Source organism: Sinohyriopsis cumingii, chromosome 16, assembly GCF_028554795.1.
Source record: "Sinohyriopsis cumingii isolate HCF-2022 chromosome 16, ASM2855479v2, whole genome shotgun sequence".
Classification (NCBI taxonomy): Eukaryota; Metazoa; Mollusca; class Bivalvia; order Unionida; family Unionidae; genus Sinohyriopsis; species Sinohyriopsis cumingii.
The window spans coordinates 66,796,449-66,812,877 of record NC_142976.1 but is presented as its reverse complement, the minus strand read 5'-3'; the positions used below and the strand labels follow the sequence as shown (position 1 = coordinate 66,812,877).

Here is a 16,429-nt window from a genome sequence, read left to right as displayed (position 1 = left end):
GTCACAAAAGATTTTGAAAGAAAAGTCAATTTTTAAAAAATTATTAAAATCACCACTGTTTTATTTATTATCTTTGTCATGATTGGTGATAGTACTCTGTTTTTTATAAATTTGGACAAAAGATGCTAATCCCGGTTAAAACATGGAAGTCCTCAAGGGTGGTTTCTTTTACTTTATGCTTAAAACAAGAATACTAGCAATATAGGTATGGTCAGAGTGCAGAGCTTTGTTAGCTCACCCATGCCAAGTACAGGTGAGCTGTAGACAGCAGCTTTGGCACTGGCAGATGTTGACAGCAGATTTGGCATTGGCAGATATAGACAGTAGATTGGCAGATGTTGACAGTATGTGTTGCATTGGCAGATGCAGACTGTAGATTTTGCATTGGCAGATGCAGACAGCAGATTTCTCATTGGCAGATGCAGGCAGCAGATTTCTCATTGGCAGATGTAGACTGCATATTTGGCATTGGCAAATGTTGACAGCAGATTTGGTAATGGCATGTGTATATGACAGATTTGGCATTTGGCAAATGTGGGCAACAGATTCAAGTTTGTGTAAGTTACCAAATATGGCTCAATGGAACAATGCATTTCATTGTCATGTGTTCATTATCATATGCTTGTTCTTATTTAAACAGATTTAATGTAATGTTGCTGATGTCTATTTTGAGGCTAAACTTTGTGTGCAATGTTTGCTCTGTGTAGACTGCAGTTTAAAGTTTGCATTTAAGGTTTGCTCGGTGTAGAGTGCAGGTTAAAGTTTGTGTTTAAGGTTTGCTGTGTGTAGTCTGCAGTTTAAAGTTTGTGTTTAAGATTTGCTCTGTGTAGACAGCAGTTTAAAGTTTGTATTTAAGGTTTGCTCTGTGTAAATAGCAGCTTAAAGGTTGTGTTTAAGATTTTGTTTATTGTCTGCAGGAAGTAATAATATGTTTTGAATTTCGCTAATGTCTGTTAAATGATACATGTTTTGCCTAATTCAATACTTGTTTACACAATTTTTCCAGCTTTGTTTTGCAATTTATGTGGAAAAGTTCTTTGTTCAAGTTTTTGTGTGAGATTGTGTTTATTACCCATAATGAGAAGGATATGTAAATTTTGCTTCTGTGTGTTTAATACACCTCGTCCTCGATAACTCACACACAATGGGGTCCACAAACATAGACCACACTGTAAGCGTGATGCAAGTTATCGAGGGAGTGGTGTAGTATGTTCCTGCCCATATTTCATGTAATTTTACTTGATTTACTGATTAGCTCCACAGGGCATATATCTGAGAACAAATGGGCTGATCTTTCATCCATCGTTCATCTGTCTATTAGCACCAGATTGTTATTGATACTGGTCTTAAACTACTTGGAGGATTTCCAAGACATTTTACATTCAGATCATGGTCTAGTTAGTTGTGCTGCTCAGACATCCAATACTGAAAATCTTGCATTGTTACTGCTTCTGAGTGGATGGTCATATCAACATGGGGTTTTCACTAAAAGACTTCTTACGATGTCTAGTGGGGCCCCGAGTGGTCTAAAGCGCTCTCCATTACGGAATGCTGCCATCTCACCTCTGTCTGTGCGGGTTCAAGTCTCGGATTCAGCCAATGTGGGTATGTGAGAAAGCTTGCCAGTAGCTTCTCGTGGGTCAGTGGTTCTTTCTGGGGGTTTTCCTGGGTTCTTCCTCCACCATTAATACTGGCCGCCTTGTATAGCCAGCCTATCATGTGCTGAAAAATGGCATTATACCCTGCAACAACAACAACAACGATGTCTAGTTGGTAAAAGTTTGTTGTTTAAGGTTTTGTTTATTGATTGTAGGAGGGAACTATGCATTTGGATTTCTTTTTTGGATATGTTACCCAATCATAATATGCTAGTGTTATATCCATTATCTCAAAAGTCCAGGCAACACAAACTAAAAAGACATTTGCCACATCTCTTGGCTTGTTTTAGCTATACAGATGCTTAAAGGTTGTTTACTTGTCAAGGAAGCAATCGTATTGGAATGGTCTTCCCTTGGATAAAAGAATTGGTGGCAAATCCTGTCATTGGACAGTTGCTTCTTCCACTGAAGCTTGAAAGCATGCTCTTTTTCAAGGCCTTACAAATACAGTACTACCCACTATTGTCAACATCACTTATGTTGACAAGCTGTCTATGTCACCAAAAATACAAAGTCCCAGTTCTTTGGTCTATTACTACCAAATATGTTATGCTTATATTGATGTTGAGATAAAAAATAATTGTAAATGTCTACAGAAGCCCTCGGTCCCAACTTGAAGAAATTCTTTGTTTTCTTATTGTTTATCTCGACAAAAGTTATTTGATGTTGCACCCAGGCTTTAATTCTGAATTTTGTTTTCATGGCAGATTCACTATGTGGCATGTGCACCCATCATTAAAACAACCCAACTACAATCTTTTATAAAATATTGCACCCTTCATAAAACATGTCAGTTACAATCTTTTATAAAAACGAAGCACCATTTATGAAAACAAGCCTGCTGAAATCTTTATAAGAAAAACATCACACCCTTCATTAAATGAAGTCGTACCCAATTTCTATAAAGGCAGTGAAATCTGATTGATTGTTGCATTTTTGAAGGTTATAAGAGCATGGAACAAATTAATTGTGTCATGCAAGTTTTTTTTTCTGCAGGATAAAAGTAACTTTATGCTTACATTGGCTAACAGATGCAGCTTAAAACGCAAACTAAATTCACAATCTCTTGAAACTGAATATCTGGCTATTGAAGGCAGGGCATCTCACAAAGATGTATGTAAAAAATGTTGTATGAAATACAACACTCTGGTACACATTTAATGTAATCTTTTGAATGTGCTATTAGTAACCTTAATTACATGAATTACTTTATTCCAGACCTATTAGTGTTTTACAGAAGTACAAATTTTATGCTTAATTAATTCAAAACTTTGTGACATTTTTTTTCCATTTCCCTTTGAGTAACCTCTTTTCCTTGGCAGGCTCGTTAAGTTTCCCTTTGTTGTCTCAGGCAGCCCATAATCTAGGCAAGTTTATGTACGTGCAGCCATGTGCTGCTGGCATGTTGGTTGACAGTGATTTGTACAGTGTAGTGCAAAGGTAACACAAATGTAAGTTATCAATTCAATGTACATGTGTTTTTCAAACTGGTTTTGTCATTTGCTTTCATTTAATTAAATTTTCTATTGTTTATATTCACAAAGTGTAGATCTTACACACTGATGAAAAGTTACCCCTTTCTGACTAATTTCCTGTACATCTATGTGTTAAATTTTTATTTTTTCACCCCACCCCCCACTATAACACATATCTCAACAGCCATTTATGTTGACATTCTTACCCCAGACCTGAGGATGTCAAGATAAACAAGTAGAACTGTACTGAATTCACTTATTTCTTTTACCAGTTGAGCAATTCTTTGGAGTTTTCACCCCAGGGAAGTATAGTTCTGCTATTTTTTAAAATCTATTTCTTGCTCTGTCTTCTGTATAGGTGAATATGAATATGTTGCACTTAATGACCTAATTTTATCATACAATAAGCCAAACCATCTTAATAACCTACTCTGTTTGGTCTATAGTACTTTCATTTCAACTCGATACTCATGTCTGTAATTTTCTTTGTCATTTTTCTTTGTTCATAATGTTCCTGTCACAGAAAATTGAGTGCAGCACTTTACTATTTCAGTTGGCATTATTCTGCTACCTCTATTCACAGCTGTCAACAATGCTGTCTCTATTCACAGGTGTCAACTCTGCTGTCTCTATTCACAGGTGTCAACTCTGCTGTCTCTATTCACAGGTGTCAACTCTGCTGTCTCTATTCACAGGTGTCAACAATGCTGTCTCTATTCACAGGTGTCAACTCTGCTGTCTCTGTTTACAGGTTACAAAATTGAAGAGGGGGCCGAGTGGTCTAAAGCGCTCTCCATTATGGATCACTGCCATCTCACCTCTGTCTGCATGGGTTCGAGTCTCAGATTCAGCCAATGTGGGTATGTGAGAAAGCTTGCCAGTAGCTTCTCGTGGGTCGGTGGTTCTTTCCAGGAGTTTTCCCGGGTTCTTCCTCCACCATTAATACTAGCCGCCATGTATAGCCTATCGTGTGCTGAAAAATGGTGTTAAACCCTACAACAACAACAACAACAAGAAGATTGAAGACACAAGCTCACTAGCACCATCTTTCTTTCTTGATCCAGTGTTGTCCAGGGAAGATCTGGACTTCTGTACATTGACTGGTTTAGTTTTCCTGCCTCTGTCACTCCATCAGTGACTTCATACAGAATTACTGCATTCATAAATCTCTTAATAATGGTCAGCTTTTTTCAAAACATTTTCAGTCTGGATGAGTTGGTGTCATTCTACACTGCTTTGAAAGGTAATTTCAAGATCCAAGTGTTAGCAGTTCTTTCTGTTTGCAACAGTGACTCTGAGTAAACTTTAACCTGATTTTTTTTAAGATGAACATATCTGTCTTTTACACTGAAGTCCCAGTTGTTGAAAGAAACACTGGTAGTCTGGGTATGTGTCAAAACCTTCTTCTTTGTGCATGGACCTATTTTGATGGGAAGCAACTAGTTTGCAACACTTTAGTGGTTGGTTCCATTCTAGATTTGGTCTCAGTGGCATTATTTAAGCAGTCTAGAAGCCTTCATTTCCAGTAGTCAGTCTCATGTATGGCTCATATTCTCATTTGGTCAGTTCAATACTCACTGTCTAATGCCAGAGCTTCACATATTAAGCTTTAACTTCTAAAACAAGATGCATTCCTGTCCACATATAGGCAGCTAACAGACCATCATTTTATGGCCAGACGGCAGTTGGAAGAGGGACACCCAGCACAAGCCCAGCAGCCCAGGGCATGATATGGGAAGAGAATGGGAGACACTCTGTAATAGTCCAAGACTATCACTAGAATATTCAAAATACTGTTTGGGAAGATCTTACATGCCAGAAGCATGTTGTAGCAAGAATTCTATTGTAGCAAGACATGAAATTTTTTGTTTTGATGTTCCCTCATGGTTTCCTTGTCAACAGTAAAATTCCTATGTCATTCAGTTCTAGCTCTTTATTTATCTTGGCATGAGGACTAAAAACCCATTTGAGTTTGCCTTTTGCATGAAAATCCCTTTGGGATCACCTTGATAGTGTCATTGCAACTTTAAAAGTCATTGAATGGAAATGTATTTTTCGCATTCTAGCCCTGTGCTGCTGGTTCTTGGGACTCCCACAGTCATCCTTATATGCATAGTGGTGGTTGAAATTTTGATTCTCAGACCCATTTTTCAAGTTTTGAACTAGATGGTATCTCATCGTAACAAATGGGAAGATCTCCAGCTTATAAACAGGTAACCTGATGAAGGATCAAATGTAAGACATTGTAATTTGCATGGCTGCCATTATAGCCAGCTGCAGTGCCCATTTGCAAAGATGAGTGGGATTTTATCTCTTTAAAATTGCTGCGTACATGTTAACCCTCTCATAGACAAATCCATATTCAAGTCCAGAACATCCCAAGTATACTTAGGTTCCTAGTAGACGCAGTATCCTGGTGAAAAAAGCCAATCCACTGTCTGGTCCTTTCACCCATTAGTCCTCAGTCTAATATGTACCCTCTGGTGCCGTGTTTGGCATCCTTCGTGCAGAAATGCTGACTACCACACTCTTGACCTCACTTTATCTCACCTGCTGCAGATCTGACAGCCTAGGTAGCAAACACCCATTTCCTGAACTGGAATGGTCTGGTAAATGTGCATATTCGCTTGTCTCTAGAATTTTCAGAGTCTTAAAGATGTGAGGGAATCTGAGTGTTAATTAATTATGATGACTTACATCAAACATAACACATCATTTACGAGTTGAGTCAAGTGACAGGATTCCTGCCTTTTCTGGCCAGCTGAATAAACAAGAATGCAGGTTTGCATCCAAGGTCATTCATGTTGAACCAGCATACTTGTGTTATATCAAACAAGCCCTTTGGAAAAACATGTCTTTGAACAAGTGAGGGATAAATTATTCAAGGAAGATGGCCGACAACTTTGTCTGACTTTCTAGGAAAGGGAGAACTTTCTTCTAGTGATGTGAGCAGAGTATACTTTTCACTGAAAGTCTTAATACCAGCAATAGCTGACTTCCTCCTTATGCTCATCAAGGTGTGGAAGTTCTCCAATACATTTTGCCCTCAGGGAATTGAGGATATAGGTCAGAACAAAGACCTATATACCCTTCTTGTGAATTTTTACTTGTCTTGACTGAAGGCTTTGGCCCTTGTCCAAAATGGAATCTTTCATGGGTTCTGGGATAGCTCATTAAGGCATTCTTTGAACCACATTCCAAACATTCATGACTCAGCTGTAGTACAAGACCTTTTTCCTGGTCACCTTAGCTGCAGCAAGCAGAATTAGTGTGGATACAGGCCTTGTATATCAGCCAAAACTATGAGCAATTTTACCACAATGGTCTTCACTGATGGCCCCTGCCTTCACCACCAAGGACAGGATCTCACTTTTGGAGAATTGGCCTTTTATATTGCCATCACTGGCTTATTTGATCTCTTTGTCCCAGCTGTGCCTATTGGACCCATTAGGGTTCAAATGTGGTACCTGTATTGACCTGAGCTGATAAGAGGATTGAGATCTTGCTTGATGTTTGCAGTCAGAGAAAGAATAGACTTTATTTCTGCTCAGATTCTGTTATTCTGGATGTGTTATGTACTCAGCTTCCAAAGATCTAACTTAACATCCATTTGAATTTTGTAAAGCTTAATTGCTTACAAGATTAAGGTGGCTGCAGGTTGCATAACATAACTGCTCCCTTACTGACATAATCCAAGCTTTTGAATTGGTGTTAGAGAAAGCATTTCTCAAGCTTTTACCTCAAAGACCTTTCATCCTATAGGACTCAGTTGGACCTGGTAGGACTGGTAACATCAGTTCTTTAGGCTGTCATTTAAGGTCATCCAGCAGTTTGGTAATGATGCATGTTACTTGTTTCCACTGCTTCATGTACATTAGGAGTCTTGGGACAGGGCAAATTGTAAAGTAAGGATAGGTAACTCCCTCATCCTTCTTACCTGCTTTCCCAGTGTGTTATGATCAGGTAACATATCTGAAGAAGAAACCAACTTTTAAAGTAAATATGTTTCTTTGATAATATTTACCGATCACACGCCTTCCTTGCAGTATATCCCAGGAAGAGCATTCAGTCCATTCCAGTAGTATCTGACAATTGACAGAATTTGGCACCAGTCCATCTGTCAAAAGGGAGACCATTCTGGTCTGACTGCCACCCAGGTAAGCTGCCAGCCTTTTAACACTTCAGTTTCTGAAATGGCCAAAGATATGGCAAACATCTTTACATGGTAGAGTTGGAATTGTTAGGTAGTGGATTTACTTCTAATGTATTATGATTGGGTAAGTATTATTTAAAAACTTTTTTTAAACTCAAAAACAGGCTTTTCTCCTACATATTAAACGACTGTGTCTGAGCTTATTTGATATTTGGGTAAGAGGATCTAAAATCCCTGATTTTAGGTATTTTAGTTCATGACAAGTTTCTAAATTTATTTGCTTAAATTATTGAGCGTACAGTAATAACACATGTCACATATACATCATATTTCATTTTTGATAATGGACTGTTGCAGGCCATGTGACAATAGGAGGCAGTATATGCATGGAGATGTTGACAAAATCAGGATGGAGGCCTATAAATGACATAGAGGTACTTATCCATTCTGAATTCATCCACTTTATATGAAAAAATACATAATACATCCAATTATTGATGGCGGTCAGTTTGTTATTTTGTGAGTTGATATGTTTTGTTAGGTGTGAAAATTTCACACCACTTAGGGCCATGTTTCCTCTGTCTTGAAATTTTCCTTTTTTTTATTTGGTTATGTTATATATAGAGAATGGGGCATATTCATTGTTAGTATTAACCATACAAGTGGTCTACAAGTATGGTTTAATTGGATCATATGCATGTTCTTTTCTCAGTTACATTTTTTTAGCACCATATATCTCCTTACTTACATGTTGTCATGCAGTCCAGTACTGATCAAATGACCTTTAGGCATAAAATCATCAGTTTTATCACTTGGTTTGTCTTGCCCCTCATTTTCTTGCAGTTTTATCTGGTTGGGATTATATTCTTTAAACATATGTTGAATTTTCGTTATATGATGTCAAAAACATGACTTGTTCAGAAACACTAGGAACTGGAGTGCGAATTTTGCCAATACATTTTCAGATTTTTGTTATGTTGGATATATATTTCTCAAAGGGATTTGTTAATAGGTTATAGGCATTTAGAATGTTAGGCCTGGAAACCTTTTTACTGTTAACATATTTTATGGGGTATTATTTTCTCACAGATTTTAAGGATTTATTTTTCTGATTTGTGCATGTAAGAACAGAAGTTTTCTTATTAACTGATCTTGTTACAAGTTAATGTTATCAGAATATTTTTAATTGGTTGATTCAGTTTGAATTTCATCTGCACTGTCATGTATTTCTTTAATATTATGCAGATTAACCACAAAATATTTATGAAAAATAAAAAATCTCACTCCAGAACATACATAAATCCACAATATTAAAAAGAAAACTTCCATTTAAGAACAGGAGTGCAAGTCAAGTTCACATTTGACTCAAAACAGTTAACATTCTGTTCCTATCAAAACATACTCAAATATTACAATCTGTCATTATCAGCATGTACTTATTAGATATCACAATCTGTCTTTATCATCCTGTACTCAACTCAAATATCACATTCTGTCCTTATCAATATGTACTCAGATATCACAGTCTGTACTATCAAAATGTGCTCAGATATCACAATATGTCAATATCAGCATGTACTCAGATATCACAATCTGTTCTTATTAAGTACTCAGATATCACAGTCTTTTCTTATCATCATGTATTCAGATATCGCAGTTTGTCCTTATCATCATGTATTCAAACATCACAATCTGTCCTTATTGTGTACTCAAATATCACCTGTACTTGTCAGAATGTACTTACATATCACAATCTATCCTTACCATCATGTACTCAAATATTAAAATCTGTATTTATCATGTACTCAGATATCACAATCTGTCCTGATCAACATGTAGTCAAATATCATAATCTGTATTATCAACATATCCTCAAATCTGTCTTTATCAGCATCTGAATGAATTTGATAGACCATTTGTTAGCGTTCTTTTTTTTAACTCTTCAAATTTGCGATTGTGATTTTCAGATGGAGACTAAATAAACAAAGTATTTTATTACAGTTAACTTATTACATGATATCAAAGTAGGTGTATTTTCTTGTTAACACTTCGGATTCATGCATCACCCTGTATCTCAAAATTGATTCATTTCATTCATTTGTTATGCTTGGATATTCTTTTTGTCCACTTGGATTACACTTTTTCCTCGCCAAGGGTCTGCATGTATGTGACGGTCATACATCCAAAATGGTTGCCTTGATGACTGTCTTCAGAATCTTGTTGTCACTACATTGTCTAAATGGATGATCATTATGACTTATGATTCCCCCCAAGATTTGTAATGATGTTTTCTTTTTCTCTTATAATGGTATACCTCCAATATTTGCACCACTCCAGCTAATTTAAAAATCTTGATCTTCCTGAATATTCAGAGATGGTGTCAACATTTAGCAGTTAAAAGAAAGAAATGGTCTTATCTTGAATTTTTGGAAATTCATTACACCCAGTAGAGCATCAATCACTTCATGGGAGTCTTGTGTGAATTGCAGTTTTTGTCCTATTAACTTAAAATGTCTTACCATATTTATATTTAATCAAGTTTTGTTATCTTATTGGACCCAGGCCTTTCTAGATAAAATGAAGCAAACTTGAGTAAATGATATAACAATTTTTTTATTACCAGAAATACTTTGAAGGAACAGAGGATGAACATTGTTGATTACCTGTTGAATTTACAAATTTATATGTATTTATTAAATGGGACATAGACATATTTTACTTTTTCCATTGAGTCCACTCTTATTTGGACAGGTATTTTTTAAAATAAATTTCTTCAGGTATGCATGACCTAGTGATTCATTTTAATTATTTAAACAAAATTGCCAAATTAATAAGAAAAATTTGCAGTTGCCTCTGATCTGATCAAGTTGCAACATATTTTATAGCCATAACAGCAACAAAACTACTAATAGTATTATAATCAGAGGTAAATATTATTACTGCTTTACCACTTCAGACCATTTTTCAGCATGTTGTAAAATGACTTGCTAAACTTGTGATCACTCTGAAAAGGAATAAATATTTGATTAATGTATTTTAATTATTGTCACATAAAAGGTTAAAGTGAAATTTTGGCCATTTTATTTATGTCATATAAAAATCTGCATGAACTGGTTATTTATTCATTTATTTTTTTCCACTTCAGCTCTTTCTGGGATCAGATGTTAAGGGATATTTTTCCCACTAAAAGTGTTAATATTTTTAATGGGTTGAATCAATCACTGTTACATTTTTGCTTGATAGTAAGTGAAGTCAGCAATATTATGCTGACTTATGCCTCTTATTAACATTTTCTATGGATAGCATTTTGAATACAAGTTAGTGTCTTTTGTTTCCAGGTTAAAACTTTGCCATGATATTCACTTTGAAATATTTCAATTGCTTATATTTTTAGAGTATTCTGGTTCAGATTAGGTCAGAAATCATGAGTGATTCTAATGCTCAACTCGATGGCAACCCAGACAGATGCTACACTGAAGATGAGGCCAGAGATGCATTTAACCGGATGGTTCAGAGATATGGATGGAACAAATGACACAATGAATTCACAATATCGTTGTATTTATATATGAAACAGTCAGTGAGCAAATGCAAGAGGTGACATGTTAAAAGATTGATAATTAAAAAATGTTCAAGGCTTTGTCAAGTACAGCATGCTTAATGGGAAAATCCATGAAAATTTTAATTTTCTGTTTAATTGATGCATATTGATCTCATAAATATGGATAAAGTAAATAAAATGAATAAATACATATGGAAATGTTTTAGTTCAGATTTTCAAACATCCAGTGAATGTGCCATGCATTATTGCTGAGAATGTGCCATATGTTTAGGACTGCATTATTGCCAAGTTGAAACCTTTTAATAATATGAAGGCATCAGTGGATCTCCAGATGATTTGCTGCATCACAAGATTGGTTTGTGTTCAGTGCAGGTCTGTATACACTACAGATAAGTGTGATGTTAAAGTGAGATATTTTCTCACCCAGAGTTCGAGATGATTTCCAAAACGAAGTGAATGCATAAAGATCATGCTGTGATCATTTAAACTATGATTTGAAAAACATAAATTATGCTTTATACAGAATAAAAAATTAAAAGCATCAGTTCTTATCTTAGCTTCAGCCACGGGAATAATATTAAGCAAGTAGTTTGGTTTATTTGGCATTCTTGTACTGAAATAATCAATTTTAGCTGGATAGTACCTGTAGTCATAGTAAGCATAAACCATCTTTGTGATGTCACACTCTGTAATGGCAGCCAGTATTCATAGTGGTAATACAGTAGATTCAGGCAATTTATTTATTTAACAGAAATGCAAAATATTTTCTCTTCTGGTATGGAGATCATCTAAAATATGTCACCTGCATACATTATGTAATAAATGCAACATGGATTTTCCCTTTCATAACAATAATCTTACTATGTAACTATTCTTATGTATACATCTGAAGGAAAGTCACATGATCAGATTTAACAGGTACAGTCTAACCAATCAGACTGGAACAGCATGGACCCATACATGCATCGCCAGATCAAGGTATAATTTGTTGGCATGGAATATAAGTAGAATCAAAAGTGAAGTCCCTGATCTAAGAGCCAGTTGTACAACAGTAGACCTGTCTTTACAGTTAGGGATTCCTTGTACACTGTACTTAGTAAACATGGCTACTGTCATTTTAATAGATCCAAGTTTAACTGACCATCTCTCTTTTTTATTCCATGCATATTACTAAGGCCATGTTGGGGTATCTAGGTTGGGGTTGGGGTTTCCTAAGTTTTTGTTAGATTTTGTGTTAGAAAATTACTTCACTGAACAATTTCGGATTTTTTCCCTTAGGCAATACCACAGTGACAACTCTAAATAGCACTGCTGGCATTAGAATATAGGATTCACACAAATGATAAAATTGAATGAAATGCCTGTCATTTGTTATCTGTTGTATTGTTGTCTTCATGCATAATAAAGGCAACCATATACAAGAATATAAGGAATACATGCCTTAAATGTGGCAATCTTGTTTTCAAAATATCTTTTTTCAAGTCATTTTCAGCTGTAAGAAATTGGTGTTTCCTTTGCAATATTGTCTTATTATCAATTTCATATTTTCAAGATTTTGGAACATGTAACACAAGTGGTCAGCAACAATTTTCCAACACAAAGGCAAATGAACAGTCCTTGTAGTCTGAAATTATCTGCCATGCATGGTAATTTTGATGTTTATTACACCAACAAAGGATATAAAAGATATCAGACTTAAGGAGACTTGAAATACTGTCCAGTGATAAATTCCATCCAATTGCTCTCACCAGATATTTAGAATTGTTTTAAATAGTTCATCAAATCAAAGTCATATTAACAAGTTTAAACTGTGCTGAGAAACTTATGGTTGTGGTCATTACATTTTTGGGATCAGTCCATTTCTGCATTTTGTTTGTTTATTGATATTTTCCATCCTAAGGGGTATATAGGCAAGGTTTGTGGAGTTTGTTTTTACTGTTGCTAGGCCATGCTCAACATGGGTTCATGAGGGACTTTTTTTAGTTATTCTGGCTTACTTTTGGCTAGGAAATTGATAGGTATATAATAAAGATAAATACTTCCCACCTACTAAAGAGGTTATTACCCTTATATATACTGTCCCTCCCTGTCCCCCTGGAAAGAATTAGTCAGTGGAACTGCAGTATCTCAATGGTTAGAGTGTTAGACTGATAACTGAAGGGTACAGGTTTGAATACTATCATAACATCAGCCTAGGTCAATAAGAAACATCAAAGTATATTTTCGGTGGTATTTTTTAATACTGGTAATTTGTATCTCTACTTCAGTAACCAGAAATATTTGTATCCCAAAAAATAGTTTTAAAATGAATTTAAAAAAAAAAGTTTTAAAATGCTTTTTGGTCATTACAAAATCCACTCTCATTGATTATTCACATGTTCCAATTAAATGATAATTTTGTACATTTAGTAGAATATTTTGGCTTATTTTCTTAACATATGTTGGATTTTAACATAAAAATGTGGTATCATTGAACGCCAAACTTGATGAGCATTGGCTTTTGTGTACATTACATCAGGTTCATTTACTGATAATGTTGCTTTTAGTTTTATTTGAATTACATTATTTACCTCTGAGAAACATGTTTGTTAACAGAACCTTGGAGGAATATGTTTTATATGAAAGAAATACCATTTCAAGTTTGCAACCCACCATATGATTTCTTCAACATTTTAGATCATGGAAAAGTATCCAACATGCATGTCCTCACAGTATCAGTTTTGTATTGACGCACATGTATATAGCAGTAACAAACACTATCACAGTGATCCTAGGCGTGTTTTATCTAAATCATCTGATATATTTGATAAACTCATCGCTTGCATACTCAATCTTGCCTTAATAAGTCATAAAAGATAAATATCAAATGAAAAGCGACAAGTTGATAGTATGTACATTATAAGAGCAGTCAGCTGCTCACTAAGCCTTATGGGTAGATATGGGGAAGATCGAGTTTCTAATTGTTTCAGTTAAACAGTAGAACTTCGTTTGTTGTAAACAATGTACAAGTGTTTAATATTTAATTTTCTGCATTATTTGTTGTGATTCATTTTAATGTTGAGCACAAATCAGCAAGCAGCAAGACATAGGAGTCATTTTATTGGTGGCAGTTGAGATTCATTTTAATGTTGATCCCAAATCAGTAGACAGCAAGAAATAGGAGTCATTTTATTGGTGGCTGTGGTATAAAGATGTGTTGATGCTTTTGTTAAAGATTTTAATTTGCTTATGTATCCTAAACCCGTTAATGGATTCTCTTTATATTTCTTTAGATTTTCGTTTGCTTCTATTTCCAAAACTCGTTGATAATTTTCATCATACTTTGCACAAATCTTTGTAAAACTGAAAAAATTCATTCTACAATATGCTTACTTGCCCATTTGACCTTAGAGGCATGGTCACATAAAATTTTCACTTAGGTTTTGATTTAGGCTTCTTCTGTTTGCTTATATTGCCTAATGCTTGATGGATTTTCTTTGTATTTGGATGATCATTATGAAGCTAAACTGTTCATTCTATCACAGGCTAGGTCAAGGTCACATCAGTAAATATTCTTTAAGGTTTTGGTTCAGGTTTTCTTCATGTTTGGATTAAATCATTATGGAACTAACACAGTTCAGTAGGCATCATACTTACTAAACTTTTAGACTTTTGGAAAGTGTTACAATGTTTTGCAGCATTGTTTTGTTCTTGGGGCTGACATGCAAGCCCTAACTGCCTTGTCATCAATAGCACAACGTTTTTTTCATTATTGTTTCCAAACAAGACATTTTAACGGTTTTTCCACCATAATGCAGTTCAAAGGAGTCATAAAAGTTACATGATGCCTTGTACTGGATTACATTCTAAACAGTATTACTATTGCATACTGTAACGACATCCATGATCATATCCATTTTATAAAAGAGCCTATATCATCCTGAGGTAACTTATACTTGGGTACATTATAAAAGGGACTGTTATTCTGAGGTGCCTTATATTGAGGTATATTATACACTGTATTACTATTGTACAGTGTAATGGGATCCATGACAATACCCGCCTTATAGAAAGGACTGCATTATCCCGAGGCACTTGAGTATATTATACACAGTATTACAATTACATGCTTTACTTGCATCTGTGATTATAACCACCTTATAAAAGAGAGCGTAATACTGATGGGCCTTTTAAGTGAGGGACCACTGCATCATGTAAAAAAAATATATTTGTGAAAGCTTGTACATTTCTTTAAATTTGATTTATACAGATTTTTTTATATTTAGTTCCTGGTCATACACCAAAAGAATTTTTGGGATGGTCAGTTGTTGGTCTGTTGGCATGTTTTCCTCATAAACCTATTGGAATAGTGCCAATAAACTTTACACACATTTATCACAAGGTCTAGTTGGTCTTGAATGAAAATGGCATTGTTCTGCTATTGAGTTCGGCCACCAAAGTAGCTTTGTTGAAAACCTTATTATGGCCACCCTTGTCATAACAATACGGGGTTTTCACTGAAAGACTTCTTATGGTGCCTAGTTGGTCCTAATTTGCGTTTGACATCAAATATGTCTGCCATGGTTTTCATCTTGGAATTCTTGTTATTGCCATTTTTCCTCAATGGAAAGTCATATTGACATGAGGTTTTCACAAGACTTATACCTAATTTTTCTGAATGAAAATATCTAATTACCAGTATGGACGCCAGGGTGGCCATCTTAAAAAACCTCTAATTTTCTACACCTCCTACATGAATGGTTATAACAGCATGGTTTTGGAGGTGTTTTTTTTTTTATACCAAAAGACATTTTATGATGTCTATTTGTTTCTAAATGCAGTTTTCACCAAACAACTTCTGAATGCAAATCATGCTAATCTTACATCCAGTATGGTCTCCAGAGAAGTCAATTATAAAATCTAGTCATCTCTCTGAAATACCAGAGATAGTTTAAACACTCAAATATTAAAAAGAAGGATTGTCTATCTTAGATTCTTCGAAAATCTTTTCTGACAGTAGAGTGTCCATTTGCATCAGGGGATTTTTGTTTAAAATTGCATTGCATTAGAATACATCTATTGATCTCCCAGTAGATATTGTTTATAAATATGTGTAAGTCCATCACATTTTACATAGGAAATAAAATTTTGATAATTTGGTTTTGTTTGTTGCATTGACAATTTCCAACTTAATTTTGTATTCCATAATGAAATGGAGTAGCATGCGCATTCTGCCTTCGATCTTAGTTGCCATCAGTATTTCTAATGTGATTTTTTTTGTTGGATTAAACAAATGGCAAATTTTTAGTTGGGTCCACATGTCCCCATCTAATATCGTACCTGATCACATTAATTTAGGATAATTTTCTCTATTACCTATGAATTCAGCTCTTTGTCCATTTGTTATGTAGATGAAGGGAAGCAACTCTTAGAGATTAACTTCCCTTTCTTCACGCTAGGTGGCTACTATTATACCCTGTTTTTACTTTTACTACAATGATGTATAGATGTCAGCTGGATAAACCAGTTAAATTCCATAACTTAAATTTAATCATCCGTATATCCATTTTATTGGTACAGTAAATCAAAATGTTGTTTTGTA

The 16,429-nt window shown here is 35.0% G+C and overlaps 1 protein-coding gene across 2 annotated transcripts in view; it reads left to right on the top strand.

Moving 5' to 3' along the window:
• LOC149780704 (ubiquitin-conjugating enzyme E2 Q1-like) overlaps positions 1 to 15,984 on the top strand; it is a 59,536-nt gene extending 43,552 nt beyond the window's left edge. For both annotated transcript variants that reach the window (XM_089937743.1, XM_089937742.1), the window contains exons 8-9: positions 7,644 to 7,720; positions 10,681 to 15,984. In XM_089937743.1, the coding sequence (XP_089793869.1) occupies positions 7,644 to 7,720; positions 10,681 to 10,821 (218 nt within the window). In that variant the 3' untranslated portion in view covers positions 10,822 to 15,984. The remainder of the gene's footprint in view (positions 1 to 7,643; positions 7,721 to 10,680) is intronic.
• The last annotated feature ends 445 nt before the right edge of the window (positions 15,985 to 16,429 follow it).